Here is a 15,207-nt window from a genome sequence, read left to right on the forward strand (position 1 = left end):
TTTTGGTAGTGGTAATTGTAAAGAAAGGACTTAGGATTGTGGTTATGGTTGTTTCTTTTTAATCTATCATATATGTAATTGATTAAACTATATAGAATGGAAAAGTATTATGGAGTTTTGAGTAGTGATGGTTTTTGTAGTCTAGTTGTGCAACATGTCTAATGTTAGATATGACAGTGGCAACTAACTTTTTGTTCCTAATGATATATTAAATGACGCGCTATTAATTAATTTGGTGATATTGCATGCCCCCAAATTCACATAAAGTCGTAACTTAACGAGATAAGCTATTAGAGTTGGTATAAATAAATAAATTATATTGATATTTCTTGAAATATTTAATCACAAATATTTTTTTGTTTTTAAAAAAACTACAAGTACATGATCTAAAAGAATGTTAGTTTAACGTATCTAGAGGAATATTTTCGTAAACTTTTGGCAGTGAATAAGAGTATACTTATAATTATAATTATAACTTTAAGGAATGTTAGTATAATTAATTTGGGATAATCGCACTTTCATCTTCTGATGTTTTGTGTAATTACACATAAATTTTTATGGTTTAAAAAATTGTATTTAGTACCTTTGAGGTTTGCTTACGTCTAACAAACAGGTCATTCGTTAATTAAAGTTCACTAAATTTGTTGATATTAACAAAAAAAGAAAACTTGAATCATAATTGATATTTATCCTCAATTGACTAATTACTGACTTATTACAGGTCAAACAATTTTTTTGGACTAAACTACCCTTATGACTGTGAAGATATAACTCCTCACATGCATTAACATGTAAAGATGTTTGAAGATAATTGGATCATAAAAAAAATTATTTGATTTGCAATAAAGCAGTAATAAGCTAATTGAGGGCAAATATGAATTTTTATTCAATTTTTTTTATTAAATCAGTAAATAGTAAATTTTGACTAACAGAGAAACTTATTTGACAGTCAGAAGCTAACCTCGTAAGCATTAGATGTAATTTTCAAACTACATGGGATCGCTTATATATAACTACACAAAATTTTAAGGATGTGAATGTAATTATCTCTTGTAATTTTGTAAAAGACTGAGATCATTTTTGGGTGTAATATCAAAATGTGTCAATGTAGTTCACTCAAGAAAATGACAATTTAATCTTGAACAATATACCAAGTCTGTCTATCCATCGCATGAATTTCTTCAAATTTTATTTATATTTATTTTATTTTATTTATTATATGTATAAATTATATTATTTATTTTATATATAATAAAATAAAAAATATAATAAAATTAAAAATTAAAAATAAAAATCTTTTGGCTGGTAACTTTATCGGGTTCGCCATTTGGTGGAATTTTTTTTTAGTAAAGGTCGTTGCAATAATTTTCCTATGGGGCTGAAAGCAGTATTGACCAATCTTTTTAGAAAGTGCTAGAAAAGAAAATTAAACGCCAGAAATAAAATTTTATTAGGGTTTTAAAATACTCTTAATATTTTTCATTTTTAAAAATCAGTTTTTACCATTAAAATAAAATATAATATGCATGACCACATGTCAAGTAATAATTTTAAAATTGTCACTGAAAATATATATTAATAACCATGATTTGATCTTGTTATTATATAATTATTAACGACAATTATTGTGTATAAAGTTTTCACTATAAATAATTAGTGACAATAAATAATTATAATTGTTACTATGCATATGTCACTAATTATTTTTAGTGACAACTTAATATATTATTTTTTGTCATTAATTATTGTTAATTATAACTTTTACAAAATAATTATTACTATTAAAAGAATTTCAAATTTATTATTGCAATAAAATAAATATTCTTCTGAGTGAATACATATAATCAATGACAATATTAAGAGTGCCAATTTGTTTTGTTCGCTAATTTTCTATTTACTTTTTTGGTAGTCTATTGAGATAACTTCTAAAAAATCATAGTAAAAAAGCTGCTTGTCAATTATTTATACTAGTGCGTAAATAATTTTTTAATTCAGTCATTAATCTTAAGAATAAAGTTAATTTAAAGGTTAGCTAATCAGGTATTTGCCTAATGATTATAAAATTATAAATTCAACAATTATAATCAGTTTTTGTAAAATCAATTATCTAACAATTAATTATGTATTTGCAGACCAAATTGACCTTAGCCCAACGAAATCAATTGCAAAGAAAATCCATTTTCACCTCCCATATAAATTATTCATATTTCAAGAATTAATTGGATAATTCTGCCAAGTTAGATTTGGTTTATAGCTTTTAGGAGTTCATTAGATAAGCTTAAAGAGTTGTAATTTATGTGGCCCATATTGTTAGTATTGATTGCCTTTATTTTATATAATGGCTTAGGTTTGGCGAAACCCAACACCCTTTTTCCCCTTGTGGTACTAATAATTGTTGAGTTAGGATAATGATTTGGGGCTCCTTTTTTCAATAAATTGAATTATATATTATTGGATAGTTTAGTGGACTTTGGTTAATGGCAATTTTTTAGGTTTTAAATCTAATCTAATATATATATATATATATGTTGTGATTGAAGTTTGATTGGGATGTTTTGTATCGGTATCGAAAATTTTAGTCCATACAGAATTGGACAAACTTAAGTGAATTATACCGTAAGTACAATGTACTTATTATGTGATTGATGTACAGTTGAAAAAGAGTGACTAATTATATAACATAGTGTATCCTACTTAATGTGTGATTGATTGAATTTTGGCGAAACCTGATTTAGGTAAGAATTTTTCTCCACAAACTTTTGTTCCTTACCTTTGGGCAGAACTAATGATTATTTTAAGTATGGTGTCAATTCGATCACAAATCAAATATATTATACTGAAATTCAATCAGTACAAAAGTTTAGAATTTGTACAAAGCCTTGATACCATTAATATCATCTTCGTGCAGACCTTTTCTTTCACCTTCATGGACTATAGGATACATGACAGCCTTTAGAATTCTTGTGTGGCCAAGGCCAAGGGCATGCCCCAACTCATGCAGCCCAACGGTTTGTACATCATAGGCATCCTTTTCACCTTTGGAAGACCATTTTTGGGCTGCATCAAAGTGAACCCTCCCATCCGGTGGTGCAAATGTGTGGGCCAAGCCGGCGTCCTTGCTGCCAAACGGTTGCCCGTCACCGTGGTACCCACGAAAGAAGCTGATCTTAATATCGGCCTGGCTAAGATTGCTTACACGTGAAAATCGGAAAGGTGTCGCTGACGCCCATTCACTCAGGGCATGCTCTAACGGCGGTTTCAACTCTTCTTTCATGTTTCTATTGAAAGCGTACTTGAGTTTTTTCTTGCGCCATTTGGGATGACCGGGAAAAAATGAATAATACGATATCATATGAAATGGGAAGACCGCGCTTTTATCAGGGCGATAGAAATCCGGCATTCCACATCGTGGTTCTTGCATTTTTACCATGGTGTTAGCGTCTAGGGTTCCGGTGATGTTAAGATTGTAAAATTTCTGGTACTTTTTGAGCGCTAGTTCTACGGAACTGTCGAAAATATTATCCTTTTCAGATCTTTGTTCATTGGAGTTTGTATTGTAGATCAAGTACCCGAGGTAGGAGAGATATTTCTTAAGGTCACTCACGTATTTTACGTTATCTCCCTTCTGAACTCCACTCAATTGGTTAAGAAACTTCAAGGGGGACGGAATTTTGTGGATCGATTTAAATTGATGAGCATGGATTATGTAAAGGTGAAAATGGAACAGTAGAATGTAGGTGAAAACTTGGGATGCCATCAAACTTGGTTGGTTGTAGTTTGTGCAATTCACTGATTGAACTTCAATTGATTAAGTTATTGAAGGGGAATATATGAAGGTTTTGGTGGTTTCCTTTGAAATTGGCAAAAGGAAATACTAGGCAAACTTTATTTAATGTTTTGAGATGAAACTAGAATTGATGGAGGTAGAGAAGTTTGACCTATGTTTGGATTTTGAATATCAGTGAAGAAAAAATAAATGTCTAATATATGAAACACCACGTTACATTATTATTATTTTCACTAAAAAAAAGTAAAACATATGATCCGGCATCATTAGCATTCTCAAAGAGATTTCAGGTTGTATCAATATCGTCTTTTTGTAATTTTTTGAATAAAGTGATGGAGTACTGAAAATGTTGCTGAGATGAAGGCCAAGGGCATGCCTCAGTTCATGCAATGCTGCACCTCTGGATATTGATAAAACGTAAAATTTGCATCAAATGCCCATTGTTTCATCGTACGCTTTTTAATACTTAATGGGAAAGCTTTATATAATGATTTTGCCTCAAAAGTTTTGAATGGTAGAAGGTAAATTAACTTGAGCTCATCATTTTAGTAGTTTCTTAATGTATTTTAAAATGTAAACTGCATCGCTCCTTCTCGATATTATTGTTTTATTTGATGGATAAGTTATCATCTTATCGGATGCACTCTTTGGCATATCTATAAACAAAAGCAAAAAACAAAAAACATATAATTTTCAACTTGGCTAAGGTTGTGTTTGACATGCTTTCATCATAATCTTTTTATATATTTTAGAAAGTATAAGAATTATATAAAGTTCGTAACAATTAGAATTTTCTAAAAAATTGAAAAAAAAAAGAGTAATGAAAAAAAATATATATATATATATATATTATTTAAGTTGATCTTTTTCTCTTTCAATTCCACAGTATATACCATGTGATATCGATGCAATGACGATCGAACATAACAGCTTTACCAAATAATATAAAACAAATTATTGTAAGTATGATTAAGCCATTTCCTTTGTCAGTATGTATGTAATTTTCATGGTTGAATCATTTAATTTGCCGTATTTACATTATCTAAAACTAACTCATGTGACTTATGAACTAACAACTTACCAGACTTCATTTAACATAAGGAAGTTACAAATTATACAAAGTAATAATAAATGTGTCAATCTATATATTTCCATTTTTTTTTAGGGTTTTCATCCCATAATATTGTTATATTTGGATGATAAGTTGGTTAGAAGATATTAAATGGAATGATCACATTGTTTTATCGTTATTGTCTTTAATTACTGAAAATTAATTAATAGACATGGTTTATTGTTATTATAAATATAGACGCTTCAAAATTGTAGCAACATTAAAGAATGTGGATTTAAGGGAAGATGCATAATTAAGAATTAATTTCAAATAGCTCAAATATAAAAACTCTAGAAAAGGATTATTATTAATTATTGATTAAATAAAATCGGTACAAAAATTTACCTTATTCATCGTAGAAAAAGTATTCGACATGATTTTTAGTCATAATAAATGTTTTAGCCATCTTCCTCACAAAAATAACATTCTGTGATTGTAGTTAATAACTATTTACTACAATTATTTTTTTAATTATGATAATTAACCACAATTGAATATTACATATTTTTTAGTGTCCATTAAGTATAACTTGTTATAATAATTGAAAAACCCTACTACTTCATTTGAAATATTTGTATGGTAAAATAGTTCTAAATTTTGTTCGTTATTATACATTTGAGTTTCTTATAATTAACTATCTAATATTTTAATAAAAACACAGGAAGAGTGTTGTAAATAACAACTTCAGTTCGTGTGTGCTTAATTAGATATATTTTATATATATGAGATTTAAAATATTTATGTAAATCGAAAACTGATTTACATAAATGTACCAAAACTGATTCACTGACTAATTTCGGAGACTAAAATCAAATTTATCCCGATACCCACACATGTAATACACACACATAGGCACACATACTATATATTTGAGAAACTTTTCCATAAAATTCAATTGAAAGGAAAAAAAAAAAAAAAAAGGTATTTAATTCTATGTTAAGTGCAACTAACTTATCTTGAGCCTTACCAACTATGCACGAACACTCATCCAAATCATTCAACCCTCTAATATTCCTCACTTAAAAAAAAACGTTCAAACTTCAACACAACGTGGAGAGCTCAGTCTTGCATTCGATCATTTCCATGAACGTGGAGGCTACCACCCTTTCACTTCCCCCACTCATTTTTATTTTTTTATTACATTCTTATCCTCTTCAATATGTATATATATACAAAAGCCTTCATATGATCCTACAAACACTTTCCTCTTCCAACCTCACAATTCCCACAAGAATAAAACCAAGGAACAAAACAAGAATATGGTGATCTTAAAATCATCATATGGCATTTTGCCCCTTTTAGTTGGCCTACTTGCTTTTAAGGCAACCGTTGTCGACTCGTTCGACTATGGGGACGCCCTCGACAAGACGTTGTTGTTTTTCGAGGCGCAGAGGTCAGGGAAGCTGCCTGTTGGACAACGTGTAAAGTGGCGTGCTGATTCAGGTCTTGGCGACGGGTATGCTCAAGGGGTAAGGCTGAGACCAGAAAAACGCTTGTATGTTAGGTTTTATGATTCTCTTTTTTCTTTTTTTTTTTTTGTGTTATTACAAGTTGGTATGTATGTTGCATGGGGAACTTGGGGTTCAGGTCTTGGCGACGGGTATGCTCAAGGGGTAAGGCTGAGACCAGAAAAACGCTTGTATGTTAGGTTTTATGATTCTCTTTTTTCTTTTTTTTTTTTTGTGTTATTACAAGTTGGTATGTATGTTGCATGGGCAGGTGAACTTGGTGGGAGGGTACTATGATGCCGGCGACCATGTAAAGTTTGGTCTGCCAATGGCTTTCAGTATGACAATGTTGTCATGGGCTGCTGTTGATTTTAGGCCAGAGTTGGTGAGTTTGAACCAAATGGGACACACTTTGGAAGCAATCAAATGGGGGACTGATTACTTCATCAAAGCACATCCTCAGCCATATGTTCTTTGGGGACAGGTATACTAATACTACTATATGTTTTCCTTTGTTAAGATTTTCTCCCCTACTACTTAACCATTTTACAAGACATTCTAAGTAGAGGTCAAATGTTTGCTCAACAATTTCCTTCAAAATTGGTTGACATTAATTTCCAGTACTGAATCAGTCAATAGTATGGACACAGCTACTGTAATACTCTATCTTTGTCCCAATGTTAAAACCCTTATTTTTAGTGGTTACCATCCGTTGTTTCTGCTGTGAGGCCAGAACAACATTAGTGAAGTTAAATATAATGAGAAATGTCTGATCATAGCTAAAACAGTAAATGTTGATTCCGTGGTCTAAACTTAAATTTTCATATTGGTTTTGTTTGATTGGGCAAATAGTATTGATTTTCCAGTGGAAAAAATTATTCTTTTGTAGTGAACTTGACATAGCCAGATTTTTTACTGAGAGTTAAAAAAGTAAATAGTTTGCATAACTTTATACTATTATTCTTGAAAAATAAATGTTTTCTTAGATTTCTGGAAAAGTAAGTAAATAACAACGATTAATTTGGGACATATATATATATATATATATATAGCAAATATAATTATCTTGGTTTTGCGAGTTTATGATTATTTATCAACAACTCCCATGATTAGGTCGGAGATGGAGTGTCGGATCATTATTGTTGGGAACGGCCGGAGGACATGACCACACCACGGACAGCATACAAGCTAGACCCCGAGCATCCGGGATCCGACCTTGCAGGAGAGACAGCCCTTGCCGCCGCCTCTCTTGCTTTCAAGCCTTATGACTCAGCCTACTCTAGTCTTCTGCTAGTGCATGCAAAACAGGTAACAATCTTCACATGAATAAAAAACACAAGTACAAAATTTTGAACTATTTCTAGGTTGCCTAATTCTTACTAAAGCAACAAAGTATTATTTCCATATAATTAACTAAAAGTTATTGTTTCTGTCTTCAGATTTTCTCATTTGCAAATAGATTCAGGGGCTTTTATGATGATTCAATTTCATCAGCCAAACAATTCTACACATCATCTGGTTATTCTGTGAGTTTATTTTTCTCATTTTCCATCCCAAAATAATGCTTTTTCTCACAAAATATTTGTAATTTCCCTAATTTTGTCAATTTATTTTGTGCTAGGATGAATTGTTGTGGGCTGCTACATGGCTATACAGAGCAACAAATGATGATTACTACTTGAAATATGTAGTGGACAACTGTGTCTCCTTGGGTGGAACTGGCTGGGCTGTCAAAGAATTCTCTTGGGACAACAAATATGCTGGAATTCAAATTCTCCTCACAAAGGTGCCTATATACATACTAATTCTCTCCACCAAATTCATCAAAATTCAACGAAAAATTTAAGTCGATCATGATCCGAAGTAAAATGTTAACCGTGCACGTCTAGGTTTTGCTGGATGGAGCCGGAGGAGCATACACTTCCACGCTACAACAGTATCAGGCCAAAGCCAATTACTTTTCATGCGCTTGCCTGCAGAAGAACGACGGCTACAATGTGCCAATGACTCCCGGTATAGTATAAGTTGCTTGACGTTTTCTAGTCGTATGCTGTGTTTTCAAGTACCAAACGTGTTTACTTATTATTGAAGATATTTGACAGGGGGGCTTCTCTATTTACATGAGTGGAACAATATGCAGTACCCTGCCTCTGCTGCATTTCTCCTTGCTGTTTATTCTGATTATCTTGCTAAGGCCAAAGGTGTGGTCAAGTGTCCTGAAGGACAGCTCCAACCTCTGGATCTCCTCAATTTTGCAAAATCACAAGTATGTGTATATACACTACCAATTTGTATGTTGTAAAGTTTCCGATCTATGAAATCTCAATGACCTGTTTGGATATCAACACAGGCCGATTACATTCTTGGCAAAAATCCCAAGTCCTTGAGCTATGTAGTGGGGTACGGCCAAAACTATCCAGTCCGTGTTCATCACAGGGGAGCTTCTATCACCTCTGTTTCTATTCTCAAAACTGCCGTTGGATGTGTGGAGGGATTTGAGACGTGGTACAAACGCCCCGAGGCCAATCCCAATGTCATATATGGAGCCCTGGTTGGAGGTCCAAATGCCAACGATGAATTCTCAGACGACAGGACTAACTATGAACAAACTGAGCCGACGTTGTCTGGCACTGCCCCTCTCATAGGACTTTTCTCCAAATTGCACAGCCTGCCTGGAAATTCTGCAGGTGAAACGACATTCTGATGCCTTCTTAGGCAAATTCTCTTTAAATTCTATGCAGAAGTGATCAATTCATGTATAGTTTTGGTCGATGTGTGATTGGTTGCTCGTCTTAAATTTTCAGGTCCATATACGCCAAAACCTTCCGATCCTTACCACAAACCGCAAGGTTCATATTCCCAGCCGGCAACAACTCCTATCCCAAAACCAGGTAACTAATGGGAGTAAACTTGAATATGGAGCTTAGACATAAATTTTGACAGGCTCTGAAATTTTGACATATTATAAAAAAACTATGATGTATGTAAAGACTACAACATAAATTTTGAAATCAAAAGCTATTTTTTTTTATAAATATGCACAATACCTCAAAAAGATCCTCATTTAACTATTGGTGTGTATGACAGTAATTGTCCTTGTCGAGTTGAGTTGCACCATCTGTTGTGCAGCTCACACGAATTTGAGTTGCACCATCTGCTATCAGCTACGGCATCTAATGCAGCTCAACGCTCTAAATCCTACAATTATAACTCATAATAACGAAACTCTAACACTAAAAATAACATGTTGCAAGAAACCACCTTACATTAGTACCATAATTCATCGATCATACTCACAACAACTACACTCGTATCTTGCAGCCGTTCCAGTCGAATTCGTTCACGTGATCACCAACTCATGGACCGTCGCCAACAAGACCTACTACCGTCACAAGGTGATAATCAAGAACGTATCTCAGAAGCCCATCACAGCGCTGAAGCTCTACTTTGAGAGCTTGACAGGTTCACTCTGGGGCCTAACTCCAACACAGGACAAGAACACTTATGTACTTCCCGAATGGATCAAAGTGTTTGAACCTGGCTCTGAGTGCACTTTTGTCTACATTCAAGGTGGTGCCCAAGCCAAGATTTCAGTTCAAAGCTACCATTAACATGGGAGAAAGGTTGAAATTTTAATATAGAGTCTTGATGATGACCAAAAACAAAATATTTTCCAACCCATGAATTTTTCTTTGATTTTTTTTTTTGGTTCGACTATTTTCTTCTTGTCTTAACTGAAAAATGGATATAGTGCTGTTTGATGATTGTAATGTTGTATGTAGCTGCAATGGGATATTTGGGCTACGGATCATTTTTTATGTAATCATCAAACTTCATGTCCTATATATACATACCATAATTAATGGTTGAGAAACCCTTTGAGGTTCAGATTAGTGCAGCAAAATTTTGTTTGAGTTGTATTTTTGTTGTTTATATGTCAAGAATTCATTAACGGCCTGGATTTTCGTTATAAAATTGTATTGCATCTGTTGTTTCATTCAATATATATATGATCGAATACGCCATGATTATGTAAGATTTGTGCCATTTATATATTTTAAAAAATAATTTATACAAAATGTGTATATATGTAAGGGAGAAAGATCAATTTGATCTAAGTTTTCATACAATTAATTTTAGTCCTTCAAATTTGCGAGTTTTCAATTTAATCACAATAGCACAAAAATCACTTGTTGACTTGTCTTCTACTTCTCATCCTTATTACTATCCTATCTTTTCCCATTTCGTTTCTCCAGTATCCGCTCCTTGTGTTCTTGCGTAGTACCAGGCCGTACGCTTCTCTCCTTTTTTTTTTAATTTTTTTTAAATTGACAAGATCAATATACCGATACCACATGTTTTGAACATTTAACATTTTAAAAGATTTTTCTATTTAACAATTTAAAATTTTTCGATAAATGGTTATTTGCGCTCAAGTTAAAATCTCACTCTTTATTTATATGATTTCACGTGTTAAAAATGTTAATATTACATCCCATTCCAATAATACGTGCAAAGAATTGCACAAGAAATATTAAATAAAACTATATTTGGATTTACAAAGTAATTTGTGGGTGGAATAAAGGAAGAATAGGAGGATTTAGGCCTGTCAATAGACAGATAATATCAATAAATTCAGCGATTTTTTGCGAAAAAATGAATCTTTTTGTTAAATGAAAGCAAATCTTAAGTATTTTAGATGTAATTTTTAAACCAATAAAGTGTATATGTAATTACTCCAAATCTTGAGGAAGGGGTGCAATTGTCCCTTTTTTAAATTAGTTAAGTTCAACTTATATGTAAAATAGATAAAATTTGTTTGAATTCAAATCTTAAAAATATCATAAAATGAAAGCCAAACGCAAATTCAAATGGACAAAAGAATTATGCCAAAATTAAAATAATTTTTCATGCTCAACTTAATTTTTTCATTACTGATTCTTAAATTTTTATGTAAATTTAAAATTTGAAAATTTTTATTTTTTCAAATCTATAAAAAAAAAACAATAAATAACACAAGATTCAACGAATAAGACTCGGATCTTGAATATAATTTGGGTAAAACCTATTGGATATTTTATAGATAGAATTCCAATAGAATCTATAATTAATTATTCTGGGCAGTTGCAGGATTTGGATGTGGAGGCCTAGAAGGTTGCTGTCTACCCATTACTCAGAAGCTGCAACTGTTGACCAAGTCGAAGCAGATCTACAGAAATTGTCCAAGTAACATGTTGTGTTGGTCGGGTCAAGAAGTTGGACACTTTTCATCCTTTTCTCACTAATACTCCCTAAATTAAACATGTTTTGTCCTGTAATTTGGCCAAAAGTTGCTCATTTTTTTCAAATTTGTCTCATCTGTTCTTCAATGTTCTTGTCTTCCATCATAGCACCCCAATCATATTTCATTAATAAACCCTTGTGGGAATAAAATGCCAATTATAATACTAAAACTGCTGTCTTAAACAATGAAGATATAGTGTAATAACATAACATATGACCCCCCCCCATTACCATCATCCTTCACCTAATCCATCTCCAAGTTCCCAGTTCAGTTCATGAGATGGACAGACTGATCAAGCCCGACGTGCAGGCTGTCGAAGTTTTTTTTGTCAAATGGCAGAAATGTGGCCGAGCTTTCAAGCTAACCAACCTGATGCACACCATGTCTGTCGCCGTTTGCCTCACGCTGTCTGATCCATCGCTCTTCTCTGTCCTGAAACCTTTCTCTATTATCCCACCTCTCACAACTTCATCCTTCACTTTAGTCCTCAACGAGCTGTGCGATCAGCCTCCTTTCTCGTCTCCTCCGTGCACAATCCTTGTCCGGTCCTCCATGCTTCCCACCGGGAAAGCCCATCAGGATGATCTCCACCGGCTGTTCTCGAGACCTGGGCCGCATATATTTAAGGATGTTGTGATTCCTATATACTTTGTCGGCCCCCATGTTGCTGAGTTTCTTCTTTCGCCGTCTTCCATGTCCCTGGAGATCAATTTTCTCTTCTCAAAGGCCATTTCTTGGTGTGATGAATCTCAGCTCACTTCTTTGCTCAGACTTGCTGTGGAGAATGGGAAATCACACTTCGTTTCTGCCTTGATTGAGGCTGGTGCTGATGTTAACGACAGGGGTCCGGAGGGAGAATCGCTTATGTTGTTGGCTGTTAAGTCTGGAAATGCTGATGCTGTGTAGATCTTGATTGAATCAGGTTATGTAATAGACAATGAAATCGATCGGTTTTTACACGTTGTGGCTGCTATGAACCGGGTGGATATAATGGAAATCTTGTGTTAGGCTACCCGGACATCAACCTGAATTCAGTGAATTCTCAGGGCCAAACAGCACTTCATCTTGCAGCAATTCAGGGTCAAGTAGAAGCCCTTCAGTTTCTTGTTCCAATAGGTAGTGAAGTTGATGTTTATATGGTCAAAATGTTTTAGTTTTGAACCCTGAATCCAAATGCAATGAATACATGGGATGGTTAGTTCTTTATCAAGCAACACCACAGATTCAACAATTTAGAAGCCTAAAATCCTGATTTCTGCAATACCAAAACCACATTACTTGAAAACTGTTACCACTCAAATATGTATGAAACTGCCTATAAGTACCTGAAGGCAGAAAAATAACAGAAACTTGGACAGGTGAATGATTAGTTTTTTACCTGATAAATAGTAAGCCACATGTAAGCACAAACATGAGTCAAGCATCAGCTATAGCATATATAACTGATTAATTGTTCCTAAGCAAAGGGACCATTCTCCCTCTTCCATGCGAGTACCCAAAAATCAAGGTGATGCTACAAAAACTACCATGTGATTCAAGGGTGAAATTTATAGAGATCGCTATTAGCAGGAAGAAAATCAAAATGGCCACACACACACACACACACACACACCCACACCCACACACACCCCACGCACACACACACACACACCGATACATACCCACACCAAACAAACACACACATAGACCTCCACACCCACACACCACACACACAAAAAAAAAAAAAGAAGCACAAACAAGAGAATGACAAAGCCGGAACAATAAAGGGGCATCATTCAACAAAACTTCTCAGGTTTGTGGTTGATAAAATTGAAAAAGAAATGCAGCAGTTGATTAGAACATATAAAAATATATTTCTTCACATCATGATCTCTACATAAACCTGCTACACCAAATCATGATTTTCAAAGAGGTTGATCCAGAAAATGGATAATGTTAATCACATAATCATTGCCCTAATATAATTATATAAATAAAACACACTGGGAAATGCTGCAACCTTCTTTGCTCCAATAATAGCATTGGGTTCAAAAGAGCAGCAATAGTTAAGCTCTTCTTGATTCCCACAGGCAGGCTGCCCCCAAAGCATCGAATAGCAACCAACAAGCAAAACAACTTTCAACTCAATAAAATTTCAATGCATTACTGCAATATTTAAACTAACAGGACCCATCACATGTCGAAATCAGACATAGCATACTCTGTAAATATCATATCTCTTACAACTAGAAGAATAGAGCAATTAAAATGAGACATTACATCCAACTGAAAAATAGCAAATGCACCAAACTAATACATTGTCCACTAAGCTAAAGTGGGTTTCATCAAGAAGCTCATCAACCACCAGATTAAAGATTGAATAGGGCACACTTAGCAATAGTTTAGAGGAACCTTAAAAGCATAAGACATATCACCTACTGTAGAAGCTAGTCATCTTCATGGCGATGTTTCCTACTCTTCTTCTTAGACCGCTTCTTGCCCCTACCCACTCACAAATCATCTGAAGCACTGACGTCGGAATCAGCAGAATCATCATTTGAATGATGGTGACTCCTCCTCCTCCTCTTCTCCTTCCTACACTTCCTTTTTCTTCGCCTGCACTTCAATTCCTGCAATTTACCTGATTCAGAAAAGTGCCTTCAATCCTTAAAAAGAAAAACAAAAAAGAAATAGAAAAGTACCTTCAAGGTAATCCAACTACCCATACTGCTCAAAAGCAACATGAGATCAGAAAGTAAACCAAAATCCAAAATGCTGTGAATAAATGGGATGGTTAACAGAAAGCAATTAGCACTGGGTTAACTTTGTATTTATTAAGGCATTTTAGCAAAAGTCCAAGCGACAAGAAACATAAATCACACAAGACGCCTCAACCTTTAACAAAGTTATTATAAAAACTTGTAATGGATTTTGATTATTTCATGAAACTTACCTCTCTTCCAAAAAGTTAAAACTAGTGTCTCCTTCCAGAAAAGGAATCATTCACTTTCTAAGAAAGATCTAGAGGAACAACTGTGCCATTTATCAAGCAACACCACAGATTCAACAACTTATAAGCCTAAAATCCTGATTTCTGCAATACCAAAACCACATTACTTGAAAACTGTTACCACTCAAATATGTATGAAACTGCCTATAAGTACCTGAAGGCAGAAAAATAACAGAAACTTGGACAGGTGAATGATTAGTTTTTTACCTGATAAATAGTAAGCCACATGTAAGCACAAACATGAGTCAAGCATCAGCTATAGCATATATAACTGATTAATTGTTCCTAAGCAAAGGGACCATTCTCCCTCTTCCATGCGAGTACCCAAAAATCAAGGTGATGCTACAAAAACTACCATGTGATTCAAGGGTGAAATTTATAGAGATCGCTATTAGCAGGAAGAAAATCAAAATGGCTAAACACACCAAACTCAGAGTTCAAAACTACAACGTTTTGTAGTGGTCGCTGGCTACCGATTCAAGAATTGATTAGTGAATCATAACCACCCAAGGTATTTATCAGATTTTATCAATCCTCCACTCATTTTCTCTCATTATATCCCCTCTAGTAAAGTAAATCAATCCAAAA

General features: G+C 33.8%; 3 protein-coding genes across 3 annotated transcripts; 2 read left to right on the forward strand and 1 right to left on the reverse strand.

Annotated features, from left to right (window-relative positions):
- LOC105168816 (metalloendoproteinase 5-MMP-like) lies at positions 2,861–3,757 on the reverse strand. The gene has a single exon (XM_011088973.2). It carries the CDS (start codon positions 3,755–3,757, stop codon positions 2,861–2,863), a length of 897 nt encoding a protein of 298 aa, XP_011087275.2.
- On the forward strand, positions 6,047–10,234 carry LOC105168817 (endoglucanase 5). Its single transcript, XM_011088974.2, has 10 exons — positions 6,047–6,367; positions 6,618–6,830; positions 7,460–7,654; positions 7,786–7,872; positions 7,968–8,132; positions 8,236–8,359; positions 8,449–8,612; positions 8,697–9,033; positions 9,151–9,237; positions 9,668–10,234. The coding sequence occupies exons 1-10, from the start codon at positions 6,158–6,160 to the stop codon at positions 9,955–9,957; spliced, it is 1,872 nt and encodes a 623-aa protein (XP_011087276.1). The 5' UTR covers positions 6,047–6,157; the 3' UTR covers positions 9,958–10,234.
- LOC105168819 lies at positions 11,910–12,536 on the forward strand. Its single transcript, XM_011088975.1, has one exon. It carries the CDS (start codon positions 11,910–11,912, stop codon positions 12,534–12,536), a length of 627 nt encoding a protein of 208 aa, XP_011087277.1.

The sequence above is a fragment of the Sesamum indicum genome, linkage group LG8 (assembly GCF_000512975.1).
Source record: "Sesamum indicum cultivar Zhongzhi No. 13 linkage group LG8, S_indicum_v1.0, whole genome shotgun sequence".
In the NCBI taxonomy this organism is placed as follows: domain Eukaryota; kingdom Viridiplantae; phylum Streptophyta; class Magnoliopsida; order Lamiales; family Pedaliaceae; genus Sesamum; species Sesamum indicum.